Source organism: Leopardus geoffroyi, chromosome D3 (genome assembly GCF_018350155.1).
Source record: "Leopardus geoffroyi isolate Oge1 chromosome D3, O.geoffroyi_Oge1_pat1.0, whole genome shotgun sequence".
Taxonomy (NCBI): Eukaryota; Metazoa; Chordata; class Mammalia; order Carnivora; family Felidae; genus Leopardus; species Leopardus geoffroyi.
In genome coordinates this window covers 7,995,507-8,015,505 of record NC_059339.1, presented here as the reverse complement: position 1 = coordinate 8,015,505, position 19,999 = coordinate 7,995,507, and the positions used below count along the sequence as shown (strand labels likewise).

Here is a 19,999-nt window from a genome sequence, read left to right as displayed (position 1 = left end):
ACTGTGACTTGACTTTGTCTCTAGACCATATGCTTCACGTTCATAGGTCCTGAAACAGGTCAACTGTCCTCTTTGTTGTGCCAGACTTTTTACCATTAACTAGTTATCCTGATGGCAAGGGAAAACTTTTTAAAAAGCAATGAACCTAAAAGAGACTGGGACTCAAGGTTTGCCTTCCCGTCCGGCATGGCTCTGAACAGGAACTCGAGACACCTCTATGTACTGAGGCCAAGGGGTGAGCTTCGTGGAAAAACACAGAAGCGCGTTTGCACGCGACGGCACTGCAGGGGAATCTCCGCTCCACACGCAGGGCAACCGACAGTAAACAGAGTCGCTGTAACACCAAGGCGCACCCAGGCCCTCGTCCGCAGGACAGCCCCGGCATCCGTGTAAGACCTCGAGTGGAGCCTGGAGTCGGGATGGTCAGCCCTGCCTGGCTCTCTCCTCTCTGCCGACACGGGGGCGGGATGGCCCTTGCCGCGACTCCCCGAGGAGGAGCAGGGATGGCTTCCTCGGTACAGAATTCTATCGTACCACCAACTTCCCCATTCCTCCTCAAATGTGGCACAGCTGACAGGAAGCTGTTGAGCTACTAAGCGTGAGGTGAAGGTGGCCTTTATTAGTTGCTAATTTCTGGAGAAAAAAGCATTTTTTGAGGGTTTGTGTAAATCTTACATCCACAGCCTGACCCATTACTGTCAGTCACCCCCAGGGCCTTAAAACCCGACTCCGGCCCCACGGGCGAGTAGAGGGAGCGCGGGCTCTGCAGACACAGGACCGCAGTGACACCAGCTGTACGGCTTCCTTCTCTCCGACGGGCCCCTTGCTAGCAGGGTCACATAAGCGAGGACAACCCCAGCAGACGCTGAGCTAGCTCAGGGATCAAAGCCTGCCTGGCCTCACAGCCCGCGGCTCCCCTGCTCTCCTCTCCGCTGCGGGAGCCGGCTTGTGTGCACCACCGGGGAGCAGTTCCTCCAGCCCGTATTGTGGGTCAGGAACCACTGGCGCGTGCTCTCGCTGCCACCAGCACTAATCTTTTGGCAGCAATCATTACCAATCCAGTGATAACTCCTGTGCTCAAGGTTTCTCCACCAGCCCAGGCTGTCTGTCTTGTTTTCAGGTATGTCCCAGCCCTGACCCTGTGACCCTGTGACAGCAGGCACACAGCGGATTTCCCCACAAAGGTGAAATTTCCAGCCTGTCCCCCAGGGTCCCAGGCAGAGCCTGCTGGGTGCCTCTGACTGACCTGATAGGTTGATTTCGGTTAAGGAGTCTCGGGTGGTGGTGCCCACAGCAGTGAGCAGGTTGATGGACTGGTCGGTAACGTGGTTACAGTAACTGAGGTGGAGCTTGGACAGCAGGGGCATGTGGCGTATGATGAGCCGCAGGGAGGCATCTGTGATGTCCAGGCCTGCTAGACGCAGTTCCACAATGTTCCGGAGCTTGCTCCGATTGTCCATCTGACCTGAGGGGGCCGGAAGGAGAGAGGCAGCATGTCAATCTGATCGGGGAGATGTGGTCACAATGACCTAACACTCTAGAGGGCCTACTGGCCACATGTCACACTTCAGTTTCACTTAGCCATTGTTTCCCCAAACTGGTTCCCACGTTTAAAAATATAAGGGTTCCACATCAACTCTCCCACTTCTGGATTCCTGAAAAATCAGAACGTCTAGAAACACAGCCCACATTCTACCCAGCAGTCCTCAGCCAACTAGAGCAGAGACTGCACAGCATCTCTGATCACCAGGGTTTCCTCATTTGAGCAATGACCCTCACAACCCAAGCCAGGAAGGTTCCATCTTGTGAGCTCATCTCCAACTACACTGACCCCCGTGCTCACGGAAGCTTGAAGCCAACGAAGGACAAATTAACAGAGAAGTAGTCAGACGCATGCAAAGCCCCCACAGTGAAGTCCCGGGTGCGCAAAGAAGCCTCTGCTCTCAGTGGTCCCTTCTCTGCCTGAAGCTGAGTGAGAACATAACAGCATCCTCCAGAAAGGGCTGGGACCAGAGAAGGCTTGAGAACCCGTGCACCGGGTGGGGCCTGTAGTGAAAACCAGATCCAACGGCAGAGCCTGGTCAGACTGCCTCCGCGTCGACCCCCTTGGGCCCGGCCACTCACCTGGCCTGTTATCTGTGGGCGGGGACAGGAGATCCCGCATCTGGGCATCCTTTAGTCCTTCCACCCACTGGACATCCAGGGTCCGAAGCAAAGGACAGCTGGAGCTACAGAGAGCTGAGACGGCGATCCACGAGCAGCCCGACAGCACCAAGTCTCGGAGCCCTGGGGGACAGGGGAGGGCTGGCAGGTCAGGCGATGCACCCAGCCCCCACCACTGCACCTCCCGGGTCCCTGGCCCAGTGCTCACCAGGCAACCGGTTGATGAGCCAGCTCAGCTGTTTCTTGGAGATATTGGTCCAGCTGAGGTCCAGGGAGACAGGCTGCCGCCGGATGATGCCACTCAGCATCAGGGGCGTGATGGACTTGCAGTGGTTCAGATCGATGCGGGTCCATAACCGCTTATCGCAGCACCTGGGGGCCAGGTCCAGCAGAGGGGGTGTCATCAGACTTGAAGCTGGCCCCCTGCACTGCCGTGGCAGCTCACCCCACTGCCACGTTCGGAGGAGGGGGAGCTCCTTAACTCCGCCCTCTGGATCCTTCTCTGTTTCACTCCTGTCCTGCCCACACCTGGGCACCTTTCCTCTGATGGCCCCAGGCCCCCATGGAAGGTGCCAGTACCTGCTCTTCATTAAGTATTTACTGGGGCCTCTACCGCACCCCCTACACACCACTTCTCACAAGAACGCTCCAGGCAGACACCGTATCATGCCCTTTTACAGATAAAGGTAAGTCACCTGGCAAAGGCCAGAGAGCTAGGAAACATCGAAGCTGAAATTAAGATCAGTAACTGGAACACTTGCTTTTAACCTGGACTACCTCTTTAAGGACAAGGACTCCACCTGGTCCCCAGTTGATCTTCCAAGGGCCGAATCAAGCAATCAAATAGGGTTCACCTCTTCTGACAAGACCAGCGTGACCAGATTGCTGTAGCCACCTGGAACTCTTTGAGAAGAATAATTAAGCTGGACTGAGCTTAGAAGGAAGGAAAGACGACCATGAGTGACTTGTGGAGACACATACCATGCATGTGCCATTCCTGGCCTAGTCTAAGCCTTAGCCTGGAGCCCAACACGGCGCCGGTCCCTGGCTGCCTCCCCGTCCAAGCTCGGCCCCTCACCAGCGGTTCCAGGTCCTGCAGACCCGCATGCAGACACACAAGTCTTGGTGGCTGAGGTAGCTGAAGACGGCCATCCACACCTCCCTGTGCATGACGTGGGCCGCCCCATCATCCAGGGGCAGTGAGTCAGGCGGGGGGCTGATGGGGGGCGGCCGGATCACATGTCGCTCCATCTGGATGCACTTGGGCGGGGACACAGAGGGAGGGGGCCGGGAGATGACACGGGGTGGGCTCCGCAGGCCGGGCCCCAGCTGGTGCCGCAACTCCCGGGGGGGGCCGGTGAGCCCCTTGCTGAAACGGTGGGGGCGCTCGCAGAGGCCCAGGGGCCGCTTGGGCTCCTCGCTCTCGCTCTCGGGCTCTGACTTGATGGGCTGGTGGTTCTCGTTGGCCAGGCTGTTCTCGGTCTTCTGGATCTCTTGGTTCAGCTCCTTGCTCAGCTCCTTGCTCAGCTCCTTGGTGGGAAGCCGCCTTTTCCGGCGCATCTTCACCTTCTTCTTCTCCTCAGGGCCCTCTGCCCCCTCGGTGCTGGGCCCGGCGGTAGGGGAGCTCGAACGGGAGTGGTCGCTTTCCCGGGCGGTGGGGGGCGCCTCGGGCAGGTCATCCTCTGGCTCCTGCTTGAAGCGCCGGAGAGGCTTGTTGGCAAGGGCCATCCGGTCCTCGGCGTTCTTCCAGGACCGCCGCTGAGGGAGGAGGGGGGAGCGAGGGCAGCTCAGCCCCTCGGCTCGGGGCTGCCTCCCCACCCTCCCACAGGGACCCAATGACCCAGGAGCAGGCGTAGGGGGGGAGACGGTACCTTTTTCCTGAAAAGCTTATCTTCTTTGCCAGGTTTTAGCTGTCACAGGAAAGAAAGCATGCAGAGCTTGCTCCCAGGGTTCGTGGGATTCGGTCCCCTCTACACTCTGCCCCACCACAAGTCCACAGTCTCTGGAGTAGGGGCTGGAGGGCCACCTTTCCCACAAATCCCATCTCCTCCACTGAGGCTGAAACACGGTGGTCCCTGCCTGCTGCTTTTAGACGTTGGAAGGGGAGAAGTGTGGTCCAACTGTTCCCACCCAACTGACCTCCCACCCTCGGCCAGACCCTGAGGTGTGCACTCGCCCACTGAAGTTGGACTTGGCTCTGGGAGCCGGTCCTGGAGGCGGGGCCTGCAGGGTTCCCAGCGGAGCCTTAATGGCTGGAGCTGGGAAACGACAACCAGGCGCCACCTCGTGGCCGAAGCGGGAAGAGCCGCTGGGCGAAGCGGGGCTGCCAGGATCCTCCGAGGTTTCCAGATCCACAGGGCTTCCCCGCGGCAGCTTCAGCTTCTCAGGCCCCACGCCAGAACCACCAGCCAGTGATCCGGGACTGGGGCCCGGGAAGCTGCGGCGCACAGATGCCTCGGAGCGGCTGCGGCAATGGGCTGGAAGACCGCAGGGGCGGGGAGGGGGGGGGGGCGGGGGCGGCCCGGGGCTCGCAAGTCCCCAGGGCCTCAGGAGGGCGGGGCGACGTGGGAGCACCTGCTGCTGGAAGTAAGTGAGACTGGATCTCCACCAGGGGTTGAGGCTGCTGCCTAGAGGGGGCCTCGGCGAGAGGTGAGAGGAGGAACCGGGGGACGTTTGAAGCGTCGAGGCCTAAAGGGGTGGGAAGAGGAGTGACTCGCTGGTTTTCCCCTCCTTTCTTTTGGGCCGGGCTCTCGGGACTTATGTGACCTGCTCAGGGCAGCCAGAGGCCAGGACCCCGAGTTCTCCCCGCTGCCCGTCCCCGCCCCCGCCTGGGCGCCCTGCACCCGGGACCGGCCAGGCCACCCCTCGCTGCCCGCTCCTCCCGCTCCGTACTCGCTTGCGTCCACTCAGCTCTTGGGGCTTCTCGTATTTCCGCTTCCTCCTCAGGTGCACGTCGTCTGACTTTCGGCGCAGGATGCCATCCGGGGGCACCTTCTTGGGGTGCTCATCTGACCTGCGCCGAGGTGCCTCCTCGCACTCACTCCTCCGCTTGGCAGGCTCCTGCCCTTCCTTGTTGTCCCGGTTCATCTTCTGCTCCTTGAGCAGGGAGCCGGGCAGGTTGGAGGCATACTTAAAGCCAGGGCCACGCTTTTGCTTGTAGGCCAAAAAGAGAGAAGGAACAAACAAACTGTATATCTTTGGACTTGCCCCCCTCCAGGAACCCGCGGCACCCCGCTGGCCCACAGCGCACCGACAGGCCGCATCTGACAAGGCCAAGGTCTGCCCCTCCCGGGCTGACCCCTGGGACTTGGAGCCCGGCACTCACTTTCCCGGTCTTGCCGGCGTGGTTACACTTTGGACACTCCCAGCAGTTTGGAAGCTCATCGTTGACCACGCCCTCTGACTCCTTAATCTGCGAAGGGCACACGCCAGTCAGCAAGCAGGGAGGGGGCAGAAGATGCCACACCTGCCAGGAACACCAACAGCCCCCTCCCAGATGTCACTTCTATCCCATCCTTGACCAAGACAAAACAAAGGTGGTTAAGACAGGTGGCTCTGGATCCAGGCCAGGGGTCAAATCCTAACTTTGCCTCTTACTAGCTCAGTGATCCCGGGCAAATCACTCCATCTCTGTGGGCCAGTGCCCTCCATCATGGAATGGAATGTACCTGTCTCACCACTGTTCTGCAACAATTCAGTAAGATAACCTAGGGAAAGCAATGGGCCCAGGGCCTGTTCAGTCATTTAGTAGCACTGGGTGCTAGGTGTGAGCAACACAGAGGTGCTGTCCCTGCCCTTGAGGAGCTTCTGATCTGGGAGACAGAAGTAACCAGGCAACTAAAACTTCAAGTCTGACTTCCAAAGCCAGGGAACAATCACAGTGCCCGCTTCAGACTGTGAGGTGTGTGCAGGAGGACGAGCCTTGCAACAAGCCCCCACTACTGCCACCGAAGAAAAGAGACATTTCAGAGCTGAGGTAGTATTCGGGGCAAGTCCACCTCAATCTTTCTAAAACACACACATAGGGGCACCTAAGCGGCTCAGTCAGTTAAGCGTCCGACTTTTAATTTTGGCTCAGGTCATGATCTCCTGGTTGTGAGATTGAGCCCCACGTCCAGCTCTGTGCGGAGCGGGAAGCTTGCTTGGGATTCTCCCTCTCTCTCTCCCCTCCCCCCTTGCTCACATTCTCTCTTTCTCAAAATAAATAAACAAACATTAAAACACACACACACACAGATACACTGAGGCTGACACCTGGGCTGAGAGGGCTGACGACATTCTCTGGGGACAATCCCAGAGCAGTCTCCTCCTCGCAGAGGTAGAACCTGTTGCCTAAGACAGGCAGGCACAGCACAGTGGTCCCCACAAGAAGGCAGCCCTGCCCTGGGCACACCAAGGGAGCAGGTTCTCGGCACAAAGGGACACTGGTGCAACCACCTGTCGTCACAGGGTCCACCCTCCCAGGCCCAGGCTTCGTTCTCCCAGAAGCCCAGAGCCAGGATTCCAGCGAGCAGCACAACCACCCAGTCTCTCCCTCTCCCTGGACTCAGTGCAGACTCTGGGAACTCTCTCTGGTTTTGTCTTATTGGGGGGGGGGGGGGGGGGGGGGGGAGTATGTGTTCATTCCCTCGAAGCCACAGGTGGGAGGTCTGAGCTACTGCAGACCCTTCTTGCCCTCGGGCTGTTATCTGACACTCAGAACCCCCCCAGACTCAGAGGTCCTCTGGGGAAGGAAGCTCACTGTCCCCCAGCATCAGCACCACCAGAGGTGCTCAATGGGGGTGCCGAGCAGCACAGCCAGACCCCCCCGGGACCACTCACCTTAAGGCATCCGGGGTGGATGATTTCGTTGCAGATAGAGCACTCCATTAGCATGAGGTTAAACTTTCCTTCTTCCTCTTCCACTGTGTCTTCTTTCCCTGCCTCGCCACACACCAGGCACACGGCGGTGTGGGGCAGCACTGGCTGAAGAGCCGGAGAGAGCACAGAGAAGTCAGCTGGGGCCAGAACCGTGGGGAGCAGGTCCAAGGCCAGGAGGCAGCAGAGAACTGGCTCAGCCACTGCCTGTCATTCATTCATTGATTCGTTCGTTCGTTCAAATACTATCTCTTCGTGCCAGATACTAAATGCTGGGAATGGCACTGGACAAGACAAATAAATATCTCTGCCATCCTGAGCTTACATTTTCATGGAGGGGGGCAGACAAATGAAAACCAACAGGATATGCTGTGACAAGGGACACGGAGAAACATACAGCAAGGAGGGCCAGGTGAGGGGTGGAAGGGGCTCATTCGGAACATGGAGGTCAGGGACAGCGTCCCATGCGAGTCAAGACCCGAAGGAGGAGGTGGGGTGTGAACTGAGCCCAAGCCTGTGGGGGACTGAGGCTATGCACCACCGGCGGCCATCAAAGCACGTCCAAGGACTCCAGGGTCCCCACAACCTTTACAGGGAGCTCCGCAGGGTCAAAACTATCTTCAGGGTAACACTAAGATGCTATCTGCCTTTTTCAACTATGCTGACATTTGCACTGGTAAGGGACATTGCCGGTCCTCGTCGGGGCAGTACTGAGTTTGTCCCTGACACACGCTTATTACAAAGACCACCGGCTTCACTGAAGAAGGTCTTTGATGAAGCAGTAAAAAATTACTAATTTTATGAAATCTTTGACCCTTGAAAACATAACCTTTTAATATTCTGTACGACAAAATAGGAAGTGTGCATCAGGTGCCCCTGCTGCATACCAAAGGACGATGGTTATCTAAAGGAAAAGCACTCGTGACTAAGTTGTGACCTGACTTGGTCATTTTCTGCATAGAACATCATTCTACTTGACAGAGCAACTGAATTAAAAAAAAAAAAAAAAGTATTGGCAAGTTTCTCAAAGATGAAATGAGCCGGTCACATCCAGAAAAACAAACTTACAGCATCCGTTGCAAATGATAAAATTCAAACTTTAAAAACAAAAATTAGAATTTTGGAAAACCTACACTAGCCACCATGAACTGGGCAGCTTCCTAATCACACTTAAAGACTCTTCAGAGGAGACTGGCGGCGTATCAACAAATGTGTGGGGTTTTTTGTTGTTGTTTTTTTTTACATAGTATAACACTGTTTGCCCCTATTTGGAAAATCTGTATAACTCAGTGAGCCAGTTTTTCCAAATGACCCCACGTGTGATGTTGTAACATCATGCATGAGCAAATGAGCTTTTCAGGGGCAAGGAAAGACTAATGAATTTTAATGTAACAGCATGACAAGTTCATTGATACAGTTTCAGATTCCACAATGCAACTAACCTTTAGGAAACTGCCACCTGTTGCGTTCTGGTGGAGTACCAGAGATTTCCACCCTTACTGGGAAGACTGCTAAAATACTCCTCCCCTTTCCAACTAGGGATCTGTACCAGGCCACATTTTCCTCACATAGTTGCTCCAAAACAATGTATTGCAACAGAATGAAGACATATATATGAAAATGCAAATCTTGTCTAATGAACCAAACATAAAAGATTTACACAAACATAAAATAACGCCATCCTTCCTATTAATCACTTTTGTTTTGGAAAACGTAGCTAGTTCTCATAAAAATGTCATTTATGTTAACATGTAGTGGGTTTGTTTTTATTTTTTATTTAAAGTTTTATTTATTTAAGTAATCTCTACACTCAACATGGGGCTCAAACTCATGACCATGGGATCGAGAGTAGCACACTCTTCCAACTGAGCCAGCCAGGTGCCCCAAGTTTGTTCTTTTTAAATGAATTCCAAGTATTTTTAAAACTTCTTCATTTTAATTTTGAATAATAATAAATAACCCACATAAATAAAGCTTTTGCGGTGTGTGTGGGGGGGAGGGCTCATAATTTTTAAGAGGGTACAGAATTCCCAAAACCACAACGTTTGAGAACTGATGTGCTAAACCATAAACCCTTTGCAGACAGAGTCGAGCCACTTACACTCTCCCCCCTTTACACCCACCCTCCCTGTACCTGGGATCCAGACGGAGCACACAGTCAATTTTTATCACACTGAATTAACAGAGCTTCAAAAAGGCGATATAGGCTCCACTACTAAGTGAAAAGTCTATAAAATGGCACAAACATTTGAGTTCAAATAAATAGAACACTGAAGGCAAAAGAGCCATCATTTGTTCAACAAATAACTTAATAAACATCTGCTGAAGCCTGAAGCAAGCAACCAAAAGGGGAACAGTGATGAGGAAGGCAGCTGCTCCCCCGAGCTGTTTGGGAAGATGAAGACAGAACATGCTGAAATCCTAGGAAGACATGGGAAAGTCATGTGCAAGTGCTATGGAAGCAGCAAGAGGCTGATTTCCGGAGGACTCCCAGGACAGAGAATGTGGGCTCCTGCAGGCGCAGAGAAGTGAGGAGCAGGAAAAGGAAGAGGGACCACCAACCCACGCGAAAGTGGACAGAGACGAAAGAGCCAGACGCGCTCAGCCACTGGGAGCAGGCCAGGCCACCGGGGACAGGGGAGTGCGGAGAGCCCAAAGCTGGGGTGCCGGGTGAGGAGCACCTGGTGGACAGAAGATGGTCTGTGATGGGATGGGCGAGGGTAGGGGACTGAGTCTGAAACTGGCAGGCAGAACCACAGGCAAAGCGACTGCAGAGACTGACAAGGGGAACCCAGGCCCCAGCCAGCAGGGAGATGGTGCTGGACGGTGCGAAGGGATGGAGCCTCACAGGGAGGAGAGAGACAGCAGCACATCAAGAAAGAAGAGCCTGGAAAGGGAGGAGAGGTGGCCTGCATGTGTCAGAGGCGGGTAAACCATGGCAGGAAGAGCCCCAGCAACGTGGAAAAGTTGGAAGAAGAGAAAAGAGGACCCTAATGGTCAGGCCAAGACGACACTTGCTATTAGTTCCGAAAGCCACATCAGGTTGGAGAGACACACACAAAATTGAGGTTTCCTTCAACCAACACTCACAGTGGCAGGCACCATGGCTGCAAAGCATAGGTAACATCAGAGACAGGTCCCATAACTGGCCCTGGGACACAGGGCAGGGACGGGGGAGGGCTGAAGAGGAAGAGACAGTGCTGGATCACTGCCAACATGCCGTGTTTAGGGGACACTATTCTCAAAATCGTAAATCCTGACAGCATGCGATGGGTCACATGGACCCTCACTCCAGAAAAATGTACCTAGAGGTAGGCACACAGACAAAAACCTGTATTTAATTTCAAGGGGACTCCCAACATTCCTGAAATCCACGGAAATGACCTGGGTAGAGGTAACAATTAAAAACACAAGTAATCCAACAAAAACTGCACAGCAAAAGGAAAAACAACCAACAGAGTGAAAAGGCAACCCACGAATGTATGTGATGATGAGTTAGTATCTAGGGCACATGAAGAACTCCAATTCAACAACAAAAACACAGACAATCCAATTTAAAAATGGCCAAAGGACTTAAACATTTCTCCAAAGAAGCTACGGCCAACAAAATATGAAAAGATGCTCAACATCACCAATCATCAGGGAAATGCAGATCAAAACCACCACGAAGTACCACCTCACTTCCATCCAGGCAACTGCTTATCAAAACAACAGCAAATCTCAAGTGCTGGCGAGGATGTGGAGAACACGGAACCCTTGTACACCATTGGTGGGAATGTACGATGGAGCAGCCTCTACGGAAAACAGTATGGCCGTCCCTGAAACCAATAAAAGTAGAGCTACCGTATGATCCGGCAATCCTACTTCCAGGTATATACCCAAGGGAATTCAAAACAGGATCTCAGAGAGGTACTGGACACCCCCACGGTGCCCAAGAGCCAAGAGATGCAGAAGCAACTTAAATGTCCATCAACAGAGGAACAGATAAAGAAAACACAGCACTGGGGCGCCTGGGTGGCGCAGTCGGTTAGGCGTCCGACTTCAGCCAGGTCACGATCTCGCGGTCCGTGAGTTCGAGCCCCGCGTCAGGCTCTGGGCTGATGGCTCAGAGCCTGGAGCCTGTTTCCGATTCTGTGTCTCCCTCTCTCTCTGCCCCTCCCCCGTTCATGCTCTCTGTCCCAAAAATGAATAAACGTTGAAAAAAAAATTAAAAAAAAAAAAAAGAAAACACAGCACATACAAATGATGGAATACTATTCAGTCTTTAAAAAGAAGGAAATCCTGGGGTGCCTGTCTGGCTCAGTTGGTAGAGCATGCAACTCTTGATCTCGGGGTTGTGAGTTCAAGCCTCACGTTGGGCACAGAATTTATGAAAGAAAGAAAAGAAAGAAAAGAAAGAAAAGAAAGAAAGAAAGAAAGAAAGATCGATCCTGACCCGTGCCACTATGTAGATGAACCTTGAGAACATGATGTTCAGTGAAATGAGCCAGTCGCCGAAGGAGAAATACCATTTATATGAGGGATCTAAAGCAGGCACACTTAGACAGTAGAAAGATGGTTGCCAGGGGCAGGGGGAGGGGAAATGGAGTTGTTGGATGGATATAGGGTTTCCATTTGGCAAGATGAAAAGGTTCTAGAGATCAGCTTGCACAACGAGTATGTAGGTATTATGACTATACTGGACACTTAAAAACGGTTAAGATGGTAAATTCTGTTCTGTGTTTTTGACCATAAGAAAGAAAACAAAAAATAAAAACAAAACATTAAACTAAAACAAAAACAAAAACACAGGCAGTATGTGTGGAGGGAGAAGGAGAAGGAGTCCCTGGGCTCAGAGGGGCAGCAGCAGCCGGAGAGAAAGGTGCACCCAATGCCAGGCTGGGCCTTCAGAGCAGCTCTCCCAGGAATCCTGTCCCTCCTGCTGAGCCTGCTTTCCCACGGGAGCAGAGAGATCACCGTTCCCACAGGGAGGACCCCCAGGACCTGGGAGCAGCACCCTGCAGAAGGTGGGGTGTGTGCTGTAGGGATCCAGGGACAGACCCCCAGACCATGTTTTGCCAGGGTCTGTGCCATTGGCCCGTCCTGGAGCAAGGCTGGGGCGGGTGAGGCAGTGTGGAGGGGCCGGCCAGGCTCTGCAGCAGCCCGGCTCCTGGGCACCATAAATCAGCCGTCTTTATCTGGGGCAGTCCCCTCAGGCGGGGCACTGACCTTCCACCTGGACCTCTGACTTTGAAGGCAGGACAGGAAGGAAGGGAGGGCCCAGAACCGTCATGAACTGGACCATAAATGTTGGCAATGGGGTCACAGACAGGACAGGCTGACATCTCTAATGGCAGACACTTCAAAGTACTCGGTCATCTAGGGAAGGAAGCAGTTCTAAGGCCATCAGCCTGTGAAGAAAAAGGGGCCCAGCAAGGTAAGTCTGCCCCCAAGTCCTGCGATGTGGAATCTGAAACGGCACTGGTCAGAGCCCCCTTTCTTCCCACAAGGGAGCCCCTCCTAGGGGTTTCTGCAGCTGCAACATTCTCTTTTAAGGGAGAAAAGAGGCAGACCAACAAGCAGAAGAACAAGCCAGGAAGGTGGGGTCTGGATTCAGAGGAGGGCCAGGGCCACCACCTCTGCTCTGCTCTGGGGGTGTGGGGAGAGGCCCCCAGGGGCCTCCCTGCGTGGCCGCAGCCGCCGCACTCACCGCGATGCACTGCCTCATGATACAGCTCTGCTTCATCCGCCCGGGGCCCCCGAACTTCTTCATGTCCTTGCAGAAGTGACACTCTCCGCACTCGGTCCGCAGGCAGGCCTCGCACTTGCGGCATCGCGTCCGGCGCCGGCGAGCTCCCGCCGTCGTCCGGTTGGCGGCCAACTTCACGGCGGAGGCCGGGCCCAGCTTCCCCTTGGGCCGACCTACCGCCCGGTTCTGCGGGAGAGCACACAGGGCCGGTGAGATGGGCCGCAGGGCTGGCCGGACCCCCACCGCAGGGCCTCTGAGGCTGATGTGTTCAGGTCCCAACCCCAGGACCTCAGGCTCCGACCTTATTTAGAAACAGGGCCTGTACAGAGGCGATCCAATTAAAATAAGGTCATTAGGGTGGGCCCTAATCCAGTACAACTGGCATCCTTATGAAAGGGGAAGTCTGGACACAGGCACAGAGGGAACACATGTGGAGACACAGGAAGATGGCCATGTGACTGGAGTAATGGGTCTATAAGCCAAGGAAGTCCGCGGCCACCAAACGCTCCACCAAAAGTTGGAAGAGACAAGGCAGGATCCTCCCTCAGAGCCTTCAGAGCAAGCATGGTCCTGTTAACACCTTGATTTGAGACCTCTGGCCTTCAGAACTGTGAGAGAGTAAGTTTCTGTTAAGTGTCCCAGTTTTGGGTAGTTTATTATGGCAGCCCCTGAAAGTAAAAAGAGGACACCCTGCTTCTGAGAGCATGTCCTGGCTCAAGACCCTTCTGGGCCCCCACGCCTCGGCAGAGGCCCCTGCCCGCCTCAGGCCAGGTCCCACTACTTGTGCTTCCCGAGAGAGACTGTACACGGCCACACGGGAGGCCTCTGTCCCCTCTGCCAGGAACACAGACTCCCTTCCCCACTCCTCTTGGCTAATGCCTACTCTTCTGCAGGCCCCAGTTTACAACTGCTTTCTTCTGGCAGCCTCCCTGTCCTGTGTTCAGGGCGCCTTCCCCCATGAGGTAGACTCAGGAAAGCGGTTATCAAAAGTCTTGTCACCACTGTCCTTTCACAAGATGGCCTGGCACGCCAGATGTGCTCAATAAACCAAACAAACCCAGGTGGAATGAGACAGTAACTCTAAGGAACCCTGACTTCAAGATCTTCTCTAAATGGGCTCCAAATGCTTCTTTCCCTGTGACTCAGAGGAAGAACAGAAGGGAAATGAACAGAAAGCAGTGCAAAAACGTGAAAGAGTGAACCAGCAGCCACAGGTCCTGTTCAGGGGTCCTTATATCCCAGCCAGCAGTCTCAGAGCCTCTTGCAAACCAGGATCCGTGGTGGAGTTCCTGGGCCAACCGCTGGAGGACAGAGTCTGCTGAGGGGCCCTGTGCACCTGGGACTAAAAGTGGGAGGGACCAGGATGTAGCCTGCATTGTCTGAAGCACATTTCCAAGTAGCAGGAGAGTTTGCTGAAAAATGGTTCATCTGTCAGGGAGACACTCCTTACCCCAAACCATCGGATAGAATTGGCCTCAGATGCTTAATGCCCTTTGCAGCCAATTAATCTCCAGTCCAGTCCCAGCCTTTTAATTTCACTCGCTTGCCACACCCGGATCCCTAAGAAAATTAGCTCCTCTAGTCAGTTCTGGGGGCCCAGAAGTGTGGTTACTAGGTATCACAACAGTGCAAAGGGTCCTCCTTCCAGGGATAACCTTCCCCCAAGACCACAAGGGCTATCTAGAAACAGCCACATCAGAAGGAAACACCGTCCACCTTTCATCCGTCTCTTCTCCAGTGCAGTGGTCCCTGCGCAGAATGAAGATCTCACACACGCACCCCACTTCAGTACCGACACCTAAGTGGACCCTTCCCTCCAATTCATCTTCCTAGCAGCCTGCAACATTCAAGGGAACTGCAAAGCCGTCTGACGGCTGAGGTGCTCACCTTGGAAGTGCTGCTCCTCTGATCTTTATCCCCCGCAGCTCGCCCTGAGCTCCAAAGAGGAAAGGGAGACACCAGACCTGGCTCTGGTGGCCCATTGGTCCTCATCAACCCCATCCTGACCCTGCCGCTGCCACAGAGCCACTCCACGCTCACTCGGTCACGGCCACCCTGAGCTGTGAGGTGGCCCGGACAGCGGCCCTGTCACCAGGGAGACCCACAGATGGGCCTGTCACCACCAGCTGCCTCGGGGAAGGGGCTGCTCCCACACAAGCTACTCTGCCTTCCCCTAGCGAAGGTCTCGCGGCCCCCTCCCACCAGTCCTTACACTGCACCCCAATGAGGTCTCGAGTGCCCCTTGTCACACACAGGAGAAGCTTGGCAGCCCTAACACCAGAAGAGGGATAAATCGGCCCACACGTCATACATGTACATTCATGTCAGGTATTGCTGCCAGATGAGTAGTAAAAAAAAAAAAAAAAAAAAAAAAAGATGAGTTTTCAGAGGCTTTGGAGATGAGAATGGTATATAAGGAGCCACGGACCTGAACACTAAGCAGCTGACCAGAGAGCAGCAAGTGTGCCAGGCAGAAGCAGCTGATGACAAGGACGGTGACAGCAGTGATGGTGGATATTTGCCGAATGCTTGCTACTGTGATCATCTTTTTGCATATGATATTACCTTATTTTTCCAATAATGACCCTATGAGAGATGCCATTTCTCAGATGAGGGGACTGGAGAGGGAGGATAAGTGGCTTGCCCAAGGTGACAGAGCCAGTAGAGGATGAGCACACACCCAGACTGTGCTCTGAGCACTCCGAATTATAGCACACGGGCAGGCACAGCAGGGCGGGAGTCCACTGGAGGTGAGCACACACCCTTGGAAGAGGCCCCTGGTTAGTGCCTTCACGCCCATAGTAGGACAGGTGCCAAAAGAAAGTACACAGAAGCACATTCACTGCCAGAGAAGTGGAAACCAGGAAGGTTTCTCCCTCCCGTCACAGCCAATGCGAGTAAGATTCTACCCCTATAAAGAGCTCATGTCCTCTAAGTGACTCAGTCCTCAAACCCTGGCAATAAGGCAGACAGTGCCGAGCCTCAAGTCAGGTACAGATGTGAGGGCAGTGCACACAGTCCAACCTCCAAGGACAAACCAGAGGGGAAGGGCTCAAACTCTGACTCCCACAGCAGGAGATTCTAAGGACTAGCCGCTTTGGTGAAGGACTGAAAACATTCCCGGGGTCCAAACACGGTTCTCTTCTTCCACTCAGGAGCGTCAGGTATAAATAGCTGCTGGGCACCTCTGTCCTTACTGGCCATGGGGACAGTGTCCCTCTGAAGTCAAAAGTTAGGCCAATCCAGCCAGGGTCACAGAGCTCATAAGTGACTGTGAAACAAGTCTACCTTCCAGTGCTTTCCAAAGTACATTCCTCTCCAGAGAGGCACTTTTCCAACCCATGAAAAAAACCCAAATTCTTCAGGATCCCAATGGCAGCTGAGACATCCCGGAAAATGACAGGGTAAACGAGAGACGATGTCCTGGAAGAAGAGGTGTGAGGAGGCTCTGTTTCTGAAGACCTTGACTCAGGCCCTCTCTAGCCAGCTGCCAAGTCAAGCTAGAAAAGCTGCTGCCACCTACAGCCTCATGGCCAGTTTTTGCGGGCAGTGGACACCAGCTGGCTTGTCAGGAGTCAGCTGAGCAACACTTGAAATGCAGGCACCTAAGAAAGACCACCCAGAAAATCAACAGGTGAAAAAGACAGTGGAGGGTCTCTATTAAGGAAGGTAAACAAGTCAAAGCCCTGTCATTCTGGCATGAAACTTCTGTCCTAATCTCTTCTGCGTGATACCTAAAGGTTCAAAACTCAGGGTGCCTGGGTGGCTCAGTCAGTTAAGTGTCCGACTTTGACTCAGGTCGTGAACTTGCGGTTTGTGAGTTCAAGCCCCACGTCTGGCTCTGCTGACAGCTCACAGACTGGAACATGCTTCAGATTCTGTGTCTCCCTCACTCTCTGCCCCTCCCCCGCCTTGCACCCTGTCTCTCTCAAAACTAAATTTAAAAACACTTAAAAGTTCAAAATCAATTCTAAATTCCACTCTATCCTACCTTTGCCTCTATTTGTTCAAGTAACCCAGAATGCATCTTTGTTAATTTCAGCATGAACTATTCTCAGCAAAATGGAGTGATGGTATCCACTGACTTTCACTTTACAAACCGGCCTCCTCAACCCCAAGGCCACTTGTTGATTTTATCAGCCCAGCTCCACCTGTTAAGGACATCTAGAGTCCATAACTGTCCCCCACACAAAACATAGTATTCTGACACCTCTTCTCCATCAGTTACTCCTAAGCATTTTCCTTAACAGCAATAGTATTTTGGTAGTTCTTTCATTCACTTGTTCATTCACTCCACAAATATTAACACTGCATCCTATCCATCAGATCCTCTTCTCCTGAATATTCTTGGGCAGAACCTCTTCAATCCCTCATGTCTAAAATACTGGGATTAAAATTACTTGGATTAACCTAAATTAATGAAAAGACATCCCATGTTCATGGATTGAGAGACTTAATATTGTCATGATGGCAATACTCCCCAAAGTGATCTATAAATTCTATGCAATCCCTGTGAAAGTCCCAGCTGTTTTTTTTATTTTTTTTTTTTGTTTTTTTTCCTTTTTTTTGCAGAAATCAACAAGCTGACCTTAAAATTCATGTGGAAATGCCAGGGACCTGGAAAGGCCAAAACAATCTTGAAAATGAAGAGCAAAGTTGGAGGATAAATACTTCTTGATTTCAATACTTACTACAAAGCTCCAGTAAACAAGACTATGTGATGCTGACATAAGGACAGACATATTGATCAATGGAATTGAGAATCCAGAAATAAACCCTCACAATATTTACGACAAAATGAATTTTGAGACCAAGTGATTTTCGGCAAGTGTGTCAAGATGATTTAGTCGGGGAAGAGAATAGTCTTTTCAACACATGATGCAGAGACATGCAAAAACAATGAAGTTGATCCCCTACCTCACACTATTTGTAAAATATCACCTCAAATTACCTCTTACCTAAATGTAAGAGCTAAAACTATAAAACTCTTAGAAGAAAACAAAAGGGTAAGCCTTCATGACCCTGGATTAGGCAATGATTTCTTGGATAGGACACCAAAAGCAGAGGCAACAAAAGAAAAGAGATGGACTAAACTTCAAAACTGAAAATTTTTGTGCTCAAAAGGGGCACAATCAGGTGAAAAAGCCCAGAGAGTGGGAGAACATATTGCAAATAATACATTTGGTAAGGGACTAGTATCTAAAATATATAAAGAACTCTAATGACTCAACAATAAAAAGACAAACATCCCAATTTTAAAATGGACAAAGGATTTAGGGGCGCCTGGGTGGCTCAGTCAGTTGAGCGTCTGACTTCGGCTCAGGTCACAATCTTGCAGTTGACAAGTTCCAGCCCCACATCGGGCTCTGTGCTGACAGCTCAGAACTTGCAGCCTGCTTCAGATTCTGTGTCTCCCTCTCTCTCTGCCTCTCCCCCACTCATGGTCTGTCTCTCTCTGTCTCAAAAACAAAGATAAACATTAAAAAAAAATTTTTTTAAATTAAAAAGTGGACAAAGGATTTAAATAGGTATATTTTCAAAAACATACATACAAATGGGGAACAAGCACATGGAAAGATGCTTAACATTACTAGCCAACAAGAGTATGTAATCTGCACTGGAGACTCATTCATTAATGAGTCACAGGTTCACCCACCTGCCTACTCAAGTGTTTTCTGGCTGAGAATTCTGTACCAGATTCAATGGTAGGTGCTGGGAATACAGAGATGAATAAGATGCATCCCATACTCTCAAAGGCATTAGAGTCTAGGGTGAGAAAAACAAACAACCACGTAAATGCAATGCAATGTGATGGTGATGATAATGATATTACAAGTAACGCTGTCTGAAGTAATCATTCCTTTCAATATTCGCATCAGTAACCTATGAGACAGGAATTATGATCTCCATTCAGGAGGAAACCGAGGCACAGCAAAGTCATCTACCTAATGTCACACTGCCAATGAATGAGAAGCTGAGATGTGAGCCTCAGCAGTGACTCTAAAGCATGGCCCCTGGCATGCTGACCCAGAAGAAATGCCTCATCTCACTGGGAAGGGATATTGGGAAAAGGGTCACAGACAGAGGAGGTGGCGACTAAAGTGGGTCTTAAGGGAGAACAAGCCGCATCTTCAGGCCGAGGGTAGGGGTGGGGGTAGGGAGCAGATATTCTAGGCAGAAAGAAGAGTAATAAGATAGAGACGTGAAGTGACATGACATGTTCAATAGCCTGACACAACTACTTGAGATGTCAGAAGCCCAATCTTGTAGGGCCTCATAGGACACAGAAACACGGTGTCCCCTGTAAGAGCAGTGAAAGGACTTTACGCTCAGGAGCAACATGCACAAGTGTGAGGAGTGACTTTCTGGACAGTGAGCAAGACGACAGGCGGGGAGGAGTTGAGAAGGGTACGACGACAGCAGTCCAGGCTGAAGATGATGAAGGCATGAGCAGAAGCCACAGAAGCGTTGACAGGGAGGGGATGATTCAGGACATGTTTTAGAAGCAGACCTGGTTTTAGAAGACCCCGGACGCTGCCTGAACATGGGGCATACAAGCAGGAAGAGCCCTGGAAAGCTCTGAGGTTTATAGCTTGAGCAACAGGAGAACAAGGGGCCTAGGAGAGGAAGGAAAGATCAGTGACTCCACCGTGGACACACAGAATCTGAGGAGCCACAGGACATTCAAGGAAGCTGGCCGGCAGCGGGAGGGACCAGAGTGGATCCACAGCCGGGAGTCAGCATCACATACTGTTAAACTAGTTAAGTCCATGAGGCTGCCCAGGGAGGACGGGCGGAGTGAAAAGAGGGTCCTGGACACTACCTCCAAGACTACGGACATTCAAGGGCCAGTGAGAAAGACCAGCCCGCGGAGGAACGGCCGGAAAGGCAGGCAAAGCAGCAGGCGGTTGGGTCATCCCTGAGCCAGGGAAGAGTTTCAAGAAGGGACGACTGTCCAGAGGAGTCAGTGAGAAAAACAGTGACATGTGGCTGTGTGGTTTTACAGTGAAGACCGTTGTATATTTCCCAGCAAGCTACCCCCAACAGCAGCACACTGACACTCAGCCCCACGAGGGGTAGTGATGGCCTCCCCCCACATCTGTCATGCTAATGCTGTATTCTACTGCATAACATAGATTCACCTCAACATATGTCTGTTCCCAAATCTTCATGCATAATGGACATCCCAGGAAAAGCTGGATGTTAGCAGCAGTGTGGGGCCCCTTAACACACACCTGTAGACTCCAGGGA

The 19,999-nt window shown here is 52.3% G+C and overlaps 1 protein-coding gene across 15 annotated transcripts in view; it reads right to left on the bottom strand.

Moving 5' to 3' along the window:
* The window catches only part of KDM2B (lysine demethylase 2B), a 153,097-nt gene that overhangs the window by 6,697 nt on the left and 126,401 nt on the right, over positions 1 to 19,999 (bottom strand). For 11 of the 15 annotated variants that reach the window (XM_045459220.1, XM_045459217.1, XM_045459210.1 and 8 more), the window contains 10 exons: positions 12,710 to 12,934; positions 6,985 to 7,128; positions 5,489 to 5,575; positions 5,056 to 5,325; positions 4,738 to 4,851; positions 4,035 to 4,073; positions 3,242 to 3,921; positions 2,372 to 2,535; positions 2,125 to 2,286; positions 1,247 to 1,465 (listed from right to left, as the gene is read on the bottom strand). In XM_045459220.1, coding sequence (XP_045315176.1) covers positions 1,247 to 1,465; positions 2,125 to 2,286; positions 2,372 to 2,535; positions 3,242 to 3,921; positions 4,035 to 4,073; positions 4,738 to 4,851; positions 5,056 to 5,325; positions 5,489 to 5,575; positions 6,985 to 7,128; positions 12,710 to 12,934 — 2,104 coding nt within the window. The remainder of the gene's footprint in view (positions 1 to 1,246; positions 1,466 to 2,124; positions 2,287 to 2,371; positions 2,536 to 3,241; positions 3,922 to 4,034; positions 4,074 to 4,737; positions 4,852 to 5,055; positions 5,326 to 5,488; positions 5,576 to 6,984; positions 7,129 to 12,709; positions 12,935 to 19,999) is intronic. The other 4 variants (XM_045459219.1, XM_045459211.1, XM_045459215.1 and 1 more) reach the window with 1 other exon arrangement.